General features: G+C 43.6%; 1 protein-coding gene and 1 long non-coding RNA gene across 3 annotated transcripts in view; one reads left to right on the plus strand and one right to left on the minus strand.

The window, feature by feature from the left end:
* Nucleotides 1–366: 366 nt before the first annotated feature.
* The window catches only part of STAC (SH3 and cysteine rich domain), an 84403-nt gene continuing 69320 nt past the window's right edge, over nt 367–15449 (minus strand). For both annotated transcript variants that reach the window (XM_081164773.1, XM_081164774.1), the window contains 6 exons: nt 14665–14746; nt 12295–12365; nt 11609–11697; nt 8754–8805; nt 6499–6636; nt 367–3303 (listed from right to left, as the gene is read on the minus strand). In XM_081164773.1, coding sequence (XP_081020899.1) covers nt 3205–3303; nt 6499–6636; nt 8754–8805; nt 11609–11697; nt 12295–12365; nt 14665–14746 — 531 coding nt within the window. In that variant the 3' untranslated portion in view covers nt 367–3204. The remainder of the gene's footprint in view (nt 3304–6498; nt 6637–8753; nt 8806–11608; nt 11698–12294; nt 12366–14664; nt 14747–15449) is intronic.
* LOC308570326 lies at nt 1509–10006 on the plus strand. The gene is made up of 2 exons (XR_014001127.1): nt 1509–1578; nt 9798–10006. It is a non-coding gene; the product is annotated as an uncharacterized lncRNA (long non-coding RNA).

The following is a 15449-nucleotide window of genomic DNA, read 5'->3' on the forward strand; positions in this document are numbered from 1 at the left end:
GGCTGGGCACACACCAGTGTGTTAATGTGCATGCGCATCACACAGATCCCTTTTTCCTGTGTACGTTGATGTGCACCTTCATCCACACACGAGCATTCAGGTGAACTCTGTTTTTCTCTTTCACATCAGTGGGTGGTGCTTGGCGGGGATGTATTAGCACGTAACATGCATGTTGGATTTTTTCTCTCCTTACTGTGTTATCTGCAATTGTAGGCCCGGCCCACCCATGAGGCAAGGTGAGGTGGCTGCCTCAGGCACCTGCTTAACATTAAAAAGCTGAGCACTAACACAAGTCTCTTTGATGAACCAAAGGAACACGAGAACAGTGATATGCATCAGTTTATAACAGTATGGTTAATTCAGGAATTTTTTTCTTACAAAAAAATCTTTATTTTATTGCTTAGTATCAAAAGAAATGAGACGTTGATTAAAGGCCATTGTGAACTGAAAGTAATATTCATCTTTATCCTATGAAGCAGGATTGAAGGAGGAACTTGAAATTAACAGAAGCCACTGAAACAGGACAGAATCACAGTATGTTGCATTCAAGTAAACAGTAGCATGTATGGATGGATGTATAATTTGACCTAGTCTTTGCGGATCAGAAGACACTAACTATAGCACTGAGTTTGATTTTTCGGCAGGCATTGCAGGATCCCACTTTGCTCAGATCAGTAAATGTCAAATAAAGCCATGACATAAAAGAGGCTGTGTCGATAATGCATCTGCTGTTCTCCTCCTTTGTTATAAGGGACTTTTGTTTCCTAACACTAAGGTTGCAATCCCATAGCCACTTACCTGGGAGTAAACCTCATTGAACTCAGTGAGACTTAACTTCTGAGCAGACATGCATAGGATTACATTTTAAGTTGCCTGGTTTTCCTATGCAAAAAAAAAAAAAAAAAAAAGGAATCGCAGATATATATATATATAGTATATATATTAAAAGATATGAAGCTGAATCCCCCTTCTCTTTTGGGGGATGGCTTTACTATTTACATGTTCAAGAGCTAGAAAATGGATGGAATGGTTGTCATCAGTGTCCAATTCTACTCCATACAGTAACAGGCAAACTTCTTCAAGCTACTCAAATATATACATGGACCTATAAGCCCACATATGGCTCCTGTTGTACGGATGAGCCATGCACACATTCAACATTTCCATGTCGGCAAATGTAACTGCAGGATCGGGATGCAGAGTTGAGTATATGCTAGACACAGGAGCCCTTTGCTAAGTACAAAAAAGTGGCCATGAACGTCCCAGCTGCACCATCTTTGGTAGCAAATACGCACTGGGTTTCAGCCACAGATTGGAGTGCAAGGCAAGAGGTGAAGGTTGAACAGATGTACTTAGAGGTACTGGAATACAGCTACGTGCTTCTTGCTTAAGAGCTGCCAGCTAAGCAGTTTTCAAAAGTGTACAACTGTGGAGTTGTTGTTTTTCTTCAGCAGGGGTGGGTAACCTGTGGCTAACTGCCAGAAGTTCTTGGACTCCAACTCCCATCAGCCCCAGCCAGCAGAGTTGGTGGTCAGAGATCATGGGAGTTGCAGTCCAGCAGTATCTCCTGGGCCTCAGGTTAGCCAACCCTGTTCTTCAGCCAAAGAGCTGAAGTGTTTTAAGGGTGGCACATGATTTTCTGTGGAGCTGTCACACACGATACCAAGGTCAATTGGCTAAGGGGAAATCGCCACTATCTGCAACCCTTTCATCCTTTACAAGTGTAACTCTCACCACCTTCTTTTCCTTCCCTTATGTTTATATTGCCTTTGGGATTGTGTGCACGTTTTAAACATACTGGTAAAACTTGTTCAAAGGGGAATTTCTAGATAGTTGATTTATAAAAAGAAGAACGAGAGGGGCTTGGAACTCTTAAAACAGTAAATGTTGGGCAACAATAGATTCCTTGTTACTTAAGTCTCTGAATTCTTGTGTACCTTGTAATTTCTGCACAGGCCCATAAATTCTGCACAGCCTCAAGGATGATTCCTTGATGCAGACAGAACATCTGACTAGATTGCTCGTTGAACCACAATTTGAAACAGTGGGTGAAATTTTGGTTTTATAACTGCGGTTTCCATCTGTGGCCAGATTCCCAAACTAGGTGTGCTTATGTCTTGTAAGTCAATAAGCTGAAATGTGCCTAACTTTACATTGGATTGTTTCTGGCATGTGCTTCAAGGTGAATTGATACACCTTTGGTCTTTTGAATTTGGTTGCTTTTGTTCACAAATGTATTAGCTCAGTATGTTTTTATTCCACTCGTTGTTTTTTGTCAGCTAGAATCTGTTTTCCCCCTGTTGTGAAATGAAATTGGTTAACCATATAAACAGGAACATGCTATATACACATATATATTAAAAAATATGCTCAAACAATATCAGAAAAATAGAAAAATTCTGCAACCCAGTTTTTTGTTTCTGAGACCTGCCTCTTTCCTACAGAAGGAAAAGGAAAGACTATTTTGGACTAGGCCTGCTTTGGGGAAACAGTGCTTGTTCATCAGCTGTTTAAACATTTACATCCAACATGTGCTAAAATCTTTGCTTGTATACAAGAAACCCAAAGGACGTACAAGATCGCCACAGCAACATATATCAAAAATCACAGAGAAGTCCAGACCACAGACTGTTTCCTAAACCAACAGCTCCACAATTCATCCAAACTGCCTTGTTACTGAAACTGAAAAAAGTCAGAACCAAACATTATGCCGATTCGCTAAAATCATGGACAACATTTTAGGACCAGACTCACACTATATACTTCAAGCTGTAGTAATACAATGAAAAGGTCTGAACCCTTACTCACTCAATCACACTTCAAATGAGAAAGAAGTCCCAAACAGTTTTCTTAAGACACGTGAACAGGGTGCAAATCTAAGTTTAGTTGTCTGTTCCCATCAGTGTAATAGTTAGCAGCCTTGCTCAAAAAAATTATCCAGTTTAACTTTTCACTTATTTTAAAAAGTAGACAAGCTATTCCTTTCCTAAGCCTCGTACCACTCTTGTCTGGCTCCATTCCTGATTGTTGTTGACCAACCATCTCTTGTTGCTTAAATGTCTGATATCAACTGATCATTGTGGTTGTCATATGATTTCCTTGGTCATCTGCAAGACAGCTTCATTGGGGGTTACACAGTGCAAGATGAGGCAGGCAGATGTTGCCAGCAAAGCATCACAACTGCAGTGGTTGAACAGGGAAAACTCAGATGTTTTCTAGGGCATCTACGGGGACAAAGCCCTTTTTCTTTCCACTGTATACTTTGATAAAGCCGTCCTGTTCCTTTTCTGAAGTAATACAGATCTGTAGACAAAGAATGGAGAGAAAAGTTTAAACACCCCACACTCAATAACCACTTCTGTTTAGGAACCCAAATAGGTGTAGGTGATGCTTTGTAAGGTCTGAGCTGAAACAGACCACCAAATTTCAAAGCCCATGACAATGGGATGGCAACCACACAAGAAACAATGGGGCCTGCATAATACCACTTTAGTTATCAGCTGACCATCAGGCAAAATTTGTAATGTGTGCTTTCCAATTCAGCCTCATGAACATAATGCAAGATTTTCTCCTTCCTCCCACCCATTCTAACACTGGTGTGTGCCTTAAGTAGAGATTAGACAAAGGCAAGTTTCACGAGGCTCCTTGCAGTGTGTGGGTGGGTGGGTGGGTGGGTGGACACCTGAATCCAAAACAGGCCTAATGAGATGGCCTGAAATCTCTTGCAATCTTCAAAGGCCTCCTTGTCTGATTTCCTGGGTATGTTGAAATCTCTGGCTTTTGCTTGACTGGAATGTTGCCTGCTGTGCAGTGGTAAGCCACACCAGTTGCTCTGCTCAGTTTTGTCTCTGGCCTCATCTACCACTGGCATGTGGCCCTTGGAAATATGGGCCTCAGTCTAAAAGAGACCCCGCATCTTTCCTAGCCAATCAAGTCTTCTCTGCACCACCTCCCTAGATCTCCCCATGCCTTGGGCTCAGCGGTTCCTTTCTTCCCACATCTGTCATGCATTTAACTCCCAGCACAACATCAGGGAGATCTAGTGCAGAACTGGTCCCTATCTGTGGCTGCAGTGTTCGGGCAGCTCAGAACATCGCTCACTTGTTTTGAAGGAGTTCTTTGTGCCATTTCTCCCCAAGGCCCTCCTAAAGTCGGCGGGCAAGCCATGCTCTTTCCCACCCCTCTCAGGCTCCAGCTTTGTTACAAGGGTTTATATTATCTACTTGAAAGCAGAAGGGTACAAAGCTATATAAACACAAAGTGCTTTGCTGTCTGGGCAAAGCGACCCAGCATGCATTAGGAGGGCACTAAAAATATCTCTGCCTGTCTGAATGATGTTTTGTATTGCTGCTGTTGATATAACATTGTGCATAAAAACTTCCTCATTTCCTGCAATGGGCATTTTATGGTTTGTATGTGCACGTCTTGCCATACATATATAACCCTCATTAATGCGCTGGCGAGTTTGTGTAAGAAGGAGCAAGGATACATTCCTGTTTGTGACGTTCAGGACCATTTTAAAACATCAAGGAACTCCACCTCAGGCTTAGCAAATGAGTGTTCCTAGCAGTCTGTTTGGTTCAGTGATTTCGTTGTCTAACGTCTTTATCATGGTATCTGAAGAAGTGTGCATGCACACGAAAGCTCATACCAAGAACTAACTTAGTTGGTCTTTAAGGTGCTACTGGAAGGATTTTTTTTATTTTGTCTTTATCAAAGAAAGAGAAAGCAGCTCCGTACTGTAAATTCATATGTGCACAACGTGGTCAGATGGGTTTGTCACATAAATATGTGAGCCGGCTGAGATCCACCACGTGGAGGCTCCTGGAAACTGCAGCTGGCACAGGCAGTGATCTGCCCATGCACAGGGTCTTACCATGCAAGCTGGTCAGCACTATGCAGTACGTTTGGCGCATGAAATGTATGTGCCAAATTCTGATAGGGTTGCCATCATAGCTGCCAACTTACAGATTTAAAAAATAAGGGACCAGCAGCCTTGAAAATAAGGGATCAGCAGCCAAAATAAGGGATTTTCCAAGGAGCACAGTAATGTTCAACTTCTGAGCCCCTCCGAGCCAAAGGCAGAAAGCCCAGCCAGCAGCCAAACGAAGCCTCAAGGAAAACCACTGTCACCTCTCCGCTGGGAAGCGCTGAGCAAAGGCGAGTCCCCAGGCAACGCAGCCGATTTGATCGGCACAAGGCATGCAAGCTCCACCCCCCCCAGTCGTTCTTAGACTCCTTATTGGGTGAGCAACGCAGCCAAGAAACACAGTTGGAGCCTCCTTCCTCCCTAGCCGGCAGGCAGGGAGGGAGAGGAGCTGCTTCCTTTGAAACCCGGGGAATTTAAGGGACATCATCAATAAGGGACACGGCGCTGGGATAAGGGACGGTTGACAGCTATGTTGCCATACGTCCAGAATCTCCCAGGCATAGCTGGGATTTGGCAGTTGGAAACAGTTCCTGGGAGGAAATTGCCAAAATGTCTAGGATAATCCGGACGTATGGCAACCCATGCCGGAGGTGTAGATTTTGGTGAATTTCCTTTAAAACAGCTCAAAAGCTTCAAAAAAAAAATTTGGCCAAAAAGAGAGAGAAAAACAACAACTTTGTCAGAAGAAGCTCAACAATTTTTGTGTCCGGATTTTCACTTTTTGAAACATGGCAACCCTAAATTCTGAGCACATCACACAAGTTCATCTTCAGGGGCAGAGTGCCTGCTTTGTACACAGAACATTCCAGGTCCAGTGTCCAGTGTGGCTGGAAAAGTCTTCTGTCAGAAAGCCTGGAGGGTTACGACCAGTCAGTGCAGATGCTGAGCTAAATGGACCAAAGGCTTGATTTGGTGCACAGCAGTATTCTGCATTGTTTTTGTTCATCGGCCATCCCTGAACTTTGGTATCCTCCCAAAACTGATTGCGTAAAAGGGCTATAAGATTGACCAGTGGTCTGACTTTCTTCCCACGGTAGTGGCAGAGTACTTGTCATTTCACTCAGTGCCTCCCCAAAATCCATTAATAGCATCAACCAATAGCATTATTTTGACTTAACTGGCTTTTTTTGTATGAATATTAAAAAAGAAAAATTACTTTCACTTGCTGTGACTGAGAGGCAGTGGAGGTGCTAGCAAGATGGACGGGCTTTTTAATCATTGCTTTTAATTAATGGAGACTGTGAACGACTCTTGTCTTATTCTAGACTAGTTTTCTATTAATTTGCTTAACTGCCTGGCATAAGCTGGACTGCCATGGGCTAGTAGGAAGCAACAGTAATTTAAAAAAACCCAGGTCCATATAATTTGCCATGGTAGTCACTTTCAGTTCAATTATGACTCGATTAATATGTACTTGAAGGTATGTATGCTAGGCATCACGATCTCAAATCTTCAGTCATAATACATTCTCTTGGAAGTATGTACCATGGGGTTTGATGGAGCATGAGAAAAGTAGAGATGTGATCGCAACGTTTTAATGCACAGGAAGGAATTCCACGTTTACTCACTTGGTTCTCTTTCAGGGTTATCTGCCCCTGCTCCTTGCATCCAATAAACGTTCTGATACACCTGAAGACATGTTCATCTTCTTGTACTCTTTGAACGAAATTTGCTGGGAAAAAGCCAACTCGGTCTTCTATTTTCCCCTGTGAAGAAGGTGAAATGACAGAAGAAGAGTTATGGGCCGCTGTAATGCTCTTGAAGATGGTTTTGAAGCTGCTGCTACTGGTACAGAAGGCAGTGGCCTGATCTTAAAGACTTACACCGGTTGCTGGTGTGCTTCTAAGCTAAATTCAAGTTATTTATGCTGTTGCAGAAAGCACTAAATGACATGCAGCCCAGATATCTGAAGGAGTTACTACTCCTATATAGATATGGAGAGAGCCTTGTTGGCAGTTCTTCCATCCTATGGGGTGATAGGGTATGAGAGGGTCTCTCTGTGGTGGCCCCCAGACTGTGAAATGACCTCTGTTCTGAGGTCTGGCCACACTGTATACCTTACGACATCTGTTCCATTTTGCATTGGCCTTTGGGGGTGAAGGATGAGCTCAGAATGTCCCTTCCATTTAATATTTACAAAGTACATTGTATTGAGTGGTACATAACTGCCCTGGGACTGCATGGCTGCAGCATTGCATTTTGTTTTGTATATATTACATTTTTAGCCTCCAAGATCTAAACCACTTGGCCTCTTGGGCTTGCCGATCTAAAGGTCGGCGGTTCGAATCCCCACGACGGGGTGAGCTCCCGTTGCTCAGTCCCAGCTCCTGCCAACCTAGCAGTTCCAAAGCACGCCAAAAAGTGCAAGTAGATAAATAGGTACTGCTCTGGTGGGAAGGTAAACGGCATTTCCATGCACTGCTATGGTTTCCGTGCTCTGTTGCGCCAGAAGCAGCTTAGTCATGCTGGCCACATGACTGGAAAAACTGTCTGTGGACAAACGCCGGCTCCCTCGGCCAGTAAAGCGAGATGAGCGATGCAACCCCAGAGTCATCTGCTACTGGACTTAACTGTCAGGGGTCCTTTACCTTTACAGGCATTCAAAGTGGTGTACGTAGTTCTCCTTCCTCCCATTTTATCCTCAAAACCACCCTGTGAGGCAGCTACAGCTGAGAGACCGTGACCAGTCCATGGCCGCCCAGTCAGCTATGTGGCTTAGTGGGGAGTTGAACCTGAATTTCTCCAGAGACTCTAACTGGTGCGCCACACTGTCTCTCACGTTATGATAATGCTCCCACCAAATAGGTGGGTGGGTTGATTGCATCCTTCTGTTTCAGCTACTGCTCTGAATCAGCACTCCAGATTGAGAAAGAAGGGAAGAGCCCTTAAATTGTTGCAGTGATTTGCCAACAAGGCGGTGCTGATGTTTGGGAGGTGGGGGCGTGAGGCTGCAGTTGAAGGTGCCTCTGGGGTTACTGCTGGGCAAGCCCACTTTCCTTCCACCCTCCCATCAACCAATGTTCCTTCCTTGCTGCTGCTGTGCCTTGCAAAGGCTTCCTTAGAATGCCAATAACAGAGCCAGATTTTGGTAATATGACGCCCTGAGCAAGAACAAAGTCCCCCCCCCCCATATTTCTAATTTTCACAATAATTCCTTTGGGTACAGTGGCTTTTTGTCGATGTTCTCAGTAGATACCCATATAAATATAGGCATTACAGTGGTGCCTCGCAAGACGAAAAGAATCCGTTCTGTGATTCTCTTCGTCTAGTGGTTTTTTCATCTTGAGAAGCAAGCCCATTGAAGGATTAGCGGATTAGCGCTATTAGCGGCTTTTAGCGGCTTATCTGCTGATCGGATCAGCTGATAAGCGGCTTAGCGGCTTAGAAAAAGGGGGGGAGGGGAAAAAAAACAGCAGGAACTCGCAAGACATTGTCGTCTTGCGAAGCAAGCCCATAGGAAATTCGTTTTGCGAAGCACCTCCAAAACGGAAAACTCTTTCGTCTAGCGAGTTTTCCGTCTTGCGAGGCATTCGTCTTGCAGGGCACCACTGTATTATTATTTATTTATTATGTGCCCTCTCGACTCAGTGCTCTGTGTGGGGGAACCGTCCACACTGCCAGTAAAGTACTACTTGACATCAACTACTGAGCGGCTACCAAGGAACAAAAGTGTTCCCTTAGACCAGAGTTAAGCACACAAAATGTTGCTCCAACGCACTGAAGCAAAGGAACGTGCCGTCGGTGCATCAGCACTAATGGCCAACACACACGTGCAATGTTCATTTTCTTTCTTTCCACATTACTTGGGTAATTGTGATCGTACCTTCCACCAGTCTTCATTTGAGTCCTCCAGAAGTGTGATCCTATCTCCTGGCCTACAATCAGAAGACAGAAGCATTGGGAACACGTTGTTTAGATAAATGAATATGTATTACGTTGGGCATTTTGTTTGAGTTCAGTTCAGCAAAATTTTATTCATTCATTCATTTAATTTGTACACTGCTTTTCATCCGAACATCACAGGGTGCTTCACAACAGGAAAAATACAAAATAAGAACATAAAATACGTAATAAAACAAAAACAGACCAATAACCCAAACGACAACAACAAAATAAATTTCTTAAACCCCGCCCTTCTGAGTGGGTTACTCCAGCCACTCTGGGCAGCTTCCAAGAAAATACAAAGGGGGAAAATCCTGCATCAAACATTAAAAGCTTTCCTTTCATTTTAAAAGGCACAGTATGTCAATATTTTCTGTGTTAATTTACATTACTATTAGCTGGCTTTACCGAGTTTTAAATGGTGATAAATTGTCAGCTGCTTTGTAAAGCTTATGCAAGCAGCCCAAGGATAATTTGAATAAAAACAGAAAGTTATGCTTGTTCATGTATAATGTCACCTATGAATTCCACAATTTTTTCAGTCCCCCAAACTGACTTTAATGATGATTTGTCCGTTTTATCCACATTCTGGGATTCAAACCTATTGGTCTAAATGAACCAGCTGAAGTTCCCACTGTGAAGCCAATGGAATAAGCTGGTCATGATTAACTTAGGCCCTATAGCAGGGATGGGGAACTTCAGGCCTGGGACCAAATGTGGCCCACCAGGTCTCTCTGCCTGGGGCTCAGAACTCTCCCCAGACCACATCTTCTCTTCCTACTTTTGGTCCTGCCCACCACTGGCCTGTGGGAGGTTACCCAGAACCCCTCAGGCTGAGAAAGGTCCTCTAGCTCTTGCCTACAGCTTTTGATGGGACTTAGTTAAGAAGCTAACTCTAGCAGGATGGAAATCATTGAGTCCTTTGATGCCCTCTCTAGATCCAGTGAACAATTATCTCCATTTTCTCTGTCGTTTTCACATCTAGGTGCATCCCTATTGCAAGGTTCCTAAGCACCTCATGAGGAAGCTTTAGTAAAATCCAAGTCGCTCCAATATGCCTGTTGGTTTAGCCAAACTTAGAGCAGCAGTGACAAAGAAAAGATGATCCTGTGTCAATTCCAAAATGCCGTTCTTCATACATGTCTAGTTTTTGGGTTAGCCCCTTGTTCTTGGCATAAAGTCATCGCCATCAAATGTCAGCTAAAGAAATGTTGAGAAAACCCTTATCATGTATGCCCCATGTAATCTGTTTATAATCAGGGAGGAGCACAGCTGGGCACTTGGACATTAAAAAATATACATGTTGAAATGTGATTGTGGGGACCGTTCATGCTAGGATCACAACAACTACTACTACTATCTGGGCCAGTGCTCCTCACTGGAAAGAAAGGTGAATTCCTTCTCCTAAATGGTTGCCAAAATGGATACTACTGGTTGCTGGCGGGGGGGGGGGGGTAATCCTTCATCAAGGGGAACTGCCTCAATATCAATATTTTTGAAACGCTAAACATCATCTTCTCCCCCTTCTTGATTCAGGAAAACACTCTGGCATATTTCCTGCTGCTCACATCTGGCTAAGAGTAAAAGTCTGAGGTCTGAGTTGGGGCCTGTTTGATGGGAGAGCATTTAAGAAGGGAGGTGGAAGCATGTAGGGGGTGACTAGGCAACCACAAGACTTGTTCCTTAGCCCCAATTTTCCTTCTCCAGCTGGTCAGGAGGTGGCAGCTGCCATGGTTGGGGTGATGAAGCGGCAGGACAAGGTGGGTGGTGGCAACTGTGACTGGAGTCTAATGCTGAGTAGTTGGCCAGAGTGATTCACCTGATGACTCTAGCTCTGAAGACAAAGATTGTATCTAACTTGGGGCTGGGATTTACATTACATCCAAGCATCTGCAATGGAAGATAAATGGCTCTTTGGGCACAGGAAATGGGGATTGTGAGAGTGGCAAGATGCGTGAGCCAGAGGCCAAACACAAAACCCCAAAATGAAAAGTTGTTGGGAGAAGCTAGAGAAAGAGGGAAGCAATCCGCTTCTCTGTCCCTAAGTGTCTCCTCCTGGAAATCTTCTGCAGTTTTAAAGGGGGCTATTTATCTACTTCTGCATTTCATTAGGTCATTTGTATAATGAAACCATCGTCACAAAATGTAGCTCTCTTGGATTCATTGGTCTTGTCATTTTCGGTGAAGAAGGAGCAAGATGATGCCCTTCGTGACAGCCTATCACTTCACAGAATAGACTTCTTTTTTAAAGAAACTTTTATTTTTATCTAACCAATCCCTTTTTGCCACACAGTCATGTATTGTCCTGCAGGTTCTGTTTTTACATGCTGTGAATAAATTGTCCGGGGATGTTGTGGTGGATGGAGCCTGAATCGCTGCAGAGGTAGAGAGGTATGCCATCTAGCCTCTCAATTCAGCCTTCACTAACCTCCTTGAAGGCCACAACTCACACCAGCGCTCCTTAAGTGCTTTTCCTGGCAGGAATGGGTCCTTGAACATTGATAATACCTCTTGCTTTCCTTGTCTGGAAGATGGAGAGAGATGTGTCTGTAGAAAGCGTGGCTGGAATACAGCCTACTGCATGAATTTACTCTTGCTCTGTCCATTTTTGCTTCTGTCCCTACCTACTTTTTCCTTTGGCGTTCTGCTCATTACTGGCATGTGTACCCTGGAAAGTTCCCCTCGAGGAATTGTGGCCTTTGGGCTGGCTTGGCCCTGCTGTTACATGAACACATCTACACAGAAGGTCAGATCTGCGTTCTTCCCAATTCCCATTAATAAAATACACAAGTCTACCTCATTTCCAAGTCTTCGTTTTCTTGTGGTACAAATTTGTACAAGGCAACATAGGCATTTGTCTGTACTGCGTCTTTACTGAGAGATCCCTTTGGTGTGGAAAAAAAAGAAAGAAGAGGAGATATTGGAACCTGTTCTTTAACAGTAGCGTTATGTATAGAACAAAGCTGAAGACAAATTCAGCAACATGCACTCTGAAAATGAAGTACTGATTTGATGTAGGGTGGTTTTGTTTATACAGCAATTGGGGGTAATAGTCAAGTTCAAGCCAAATATACTGCCGTGTTTATCTTAACCTGGCTTCCGGATGGAGAACCCAAATGGGGAAAATCTATTACTCTGTGGTCTCTAGACTAATTTTGAAACAGAATTAACAAGCTGCCGGATTTCTGGATTTTGGCAGTGGGCTCCATGCTTTAGAATCTGTTAATCACTTTGTCATGGGCATAAATAAGGCCTCATTCATAGACGCACATAGGAGTCACTTTGCTACTATGTGATCCCAAACTGCCCTATATGTAAAAACCACCTTCTTCATAGGAATGTGAAATTTAATTTCGGATTTGTTACAGCACAGTCTATATACATGCCTACTTAAATGTAGGTCCCATTGAATCCCATGGGGCTTACTCCCAGGAAAGTAGGCACAAAATTGCAGCTTTATTGCCACATTAAAAAAAAATCACCTGTAGCATGGAGTTTATTTTCTTCGGTTCATCTCCAAAGTCCGCGGTACCATTTACAGAGTATGTGAACACTGTAATTAAGGGGACAACAAACATTAGGACCAAATTCCTAGCTGCCAAACAAGCCAACCATTTGTTTCACGTGTTTCTTTTATTCCAATGCTATTATCTTTTTGCTTTTATTTCGAAACTTCGCTCATAATGCGCAGCACCTTCTGCAAATGAAATAGCAAAGCAGTTGACTTTGATGTGCTCCTATTGACATTTCTGTAAGCCTTTAATGGGTATGTAGGATTGTCCACATCCACATGTGATCGTCAGTTGTCATCACGTTGCTCTTTAGCCATCTCGACTCTACATCTCCACCACTGGTGAATCCTTGGTAGTGCCAAACCCTGCTTGGGGTTTTATATGCAAAGTACTGCAGCAGCTATTAATAGCGTCTATGAATAGCACCCACACTATTAATAGCATCAACCTGTCATCTCAAGGAACAGTTCCATAATCAAAGGCAGTTGCATACTGTGTCTCTGGTGTGAAATGTTTCCATTAGCTCTTTGTAATGCTGGATGACTTCTTGCCACATGTGGCGGCAAATACAGCTTTTCTGTGGCCATGAACACCTGCCTGACCAGCCTCATTATTGAACACCCCCCAGTAGCTGGCTCATGTAACAACTCTTGCTGGGAGATTTTAAAAAACAAACAAAATGGAAATGATGCTCACGTGTAAGAGGATCTTGAAAATTACACAAACTAAATTTATTTTATTATCTGATCCACTACAGTATGGCTTTGAGCTAAGGAAGATGGTATTTTCTCACGTAGCCAAAAAGACCAGAAATCAGCATTTGTAGGCTACCTTCCCCTGCACTGAATATTGAACTCCACCGGGCCACATGATGTGTCTTGCAAAAGCTCATTACCAAACTTAAAACCATAGAGAGACCTGGTCTGAACAGAGACATTGGATTCTTATCTCATTATATATGACTAAGCCATTTCTCACTTTCTCACCCCTTGCCTTTTCCTGTAAGACCTATTACAGTCGTTAAGAGTCGTCAACAGGCTCATCTCAGCTATCTGCCAATCTCCCATTCCCACCACCCTTCTGAGTAATACCCCTTCCCACCTTCTCACTATATAGAAGGGTCTGGCAACTTCTGTTTCAGTGTATCTGAAGAAGTGTGCTTGCACACGAAAGCTCATACCAAGAACTAACTTAGTTGGTCTTTAAGGTGCTACTGGAAGGAATTTTTTTATCTTGCAAAAGCGTTAGACATAAGAAACAAGAGAAGGACTGTGGCTCAAGTGTTGGAGCATCTGCCTTGATGGTCCCTAATTCCATTCCTGTTGTCTCCAGGAACGGTTGAGAAAAGTCAGTGTAGAACTAGATGGACTAATTTTCCTACGAGACCTGCCATGGAATGCCCATTTTGTCCCTAGCCCTGTTTATCACTTGTGGACTGGATTTCATGTTTGCATAGGAGTCTACGTGGGTCTACACTCATGCACAACCTGTGCAGTCTATAGAAATATTAAATGCAGTGGGTTAAGACGGGTGCACCAGACAGCAAGGGTGACTGCTTCACACAAACCAAATCCCAGGATCACCTAAGATATATGACATAGGATATGCTCTTGTACTGGGCTTATCTGCACTTTTGCCCTGCTTTCCAGCTCTTTCCACAAGCTCCATGTCTGAGCACTTTTTTTTCCTCCAGAGGTTTCCCTGCAAAGACCTGCTTTTTAAAGCTGAAGTGCAACGAACGGCAATTCGGGTTTTCCCGCAGATTGTTGTTTGCTCCAATTCCACTTTAAAGAGCGGGTTTTCGCAGGGAAAGCTGCACAGAGGGAGAGCACTTTGACACAGAGCTTTAAACCGCCTGGAAAGTGCAGAGGAAAAGTAAGTATGGTTAATAAGCCCACTGAACCAGAATATTGGCCCTGAAGTATATTCCTTTTCATATGCCTGCATGCCAGAAGCCCTGGAGACATGGGAACTTCAGGAACATGACAAAAGGTCTGTGCAGAGAGCACGGGCAATTCAGTAAATATTCTAAGAGGAACTTTTTGGAGTACCTGGTGTATAATTTATGTGCTGAGCTTCTGACTGTAAAGAAATCCAGTGCTGTTCAAAGGAATGGTTAATGTCCCGCTGGTGGGTGTTGGGGCACACACAGTCAGATCTGTCAACAAGTTACTCATACAAGGCCAAGTCAGGTAGATCCCACAGGCAACAGTTTCTTTTAAAGGTAGAACAGGTGAATGATAAACAGGGATCTGAAAACATTTAATGGGGATTATAATTATTTTCCCTTGGTTTGAAGATTGTTTGGGGGCCACCAAACACCTGAGCTTTTCCACATACCACTATTGCTGCGTTTCCTGTTTACGTCCAATACGCTTCCAGGACTGTCACCTTCCTCGGGAACTTCTGCCAAATCCGATGTCTGTAAGAAAGGAGGAGAAGGGGTTTGAAAGCGTGAAAGTGAGCAAAAATGAGAAACAGATGCGCAAGAGATTGAAGCACATGGTAACAGCTTGGTGGTGGGTGTGGAAGGAATCAGGAAGTGTCAACACTGACGACAAAATGTTATTGAGAGGCAGAGTTCAAATATTTGATGGGAGAATAGCAGGACATTTGAGATGCGCTGTAGACCTAGATGCTGAATCTAATTCAAACAGGGCTCTTTGTTTACACAGGAGAGGAAAATGGAGTTAAGGGGAAAGGACATGTGGTTTTTGGAGTTTACATATGCAGTAGATTATAATTCCATCATCTCAGCAACAACTAGCAAGGAGCACAACATAAATTATCATGCAACAGAATGTATTTATGACAGGAAGCACACATGAAGGGAGATCCTGCAAGACCTCTGGAGAGTATAGTGTCTGGTATAGCCATCTGGTGCCTGGGGAAGCGGACAGGTTTTGCACTACTGCAACCATGTGCCTTATTTCTATCCTTTCCCTAAAAGGGTATGCTCTGGGATCTAAAAGGTGTTCTCTGGAATCTAGATTGCACTGATTGCATCTGTTGAGAATCAAGTCCACCTGCTCACCTGCACATCACTTCATTTGCATAGCTCTACCCCTTTGCCTGCACAGTCTCATTCTAGGTTCTTTTATCTGGTCACATCAGAACTTGACAAA

This window comes from Podarcis bocagei, assembly GCF_964188305.1.
Source record: "Podarcis bocagei genome assembly, chromosome: 12".
Taxonomy (NCBI): Eukaryota; Metazoa; Chordata; class Lepidosauria; order Squamata; family Lacertidae; genus Podarcis; species Podarcis bocagei.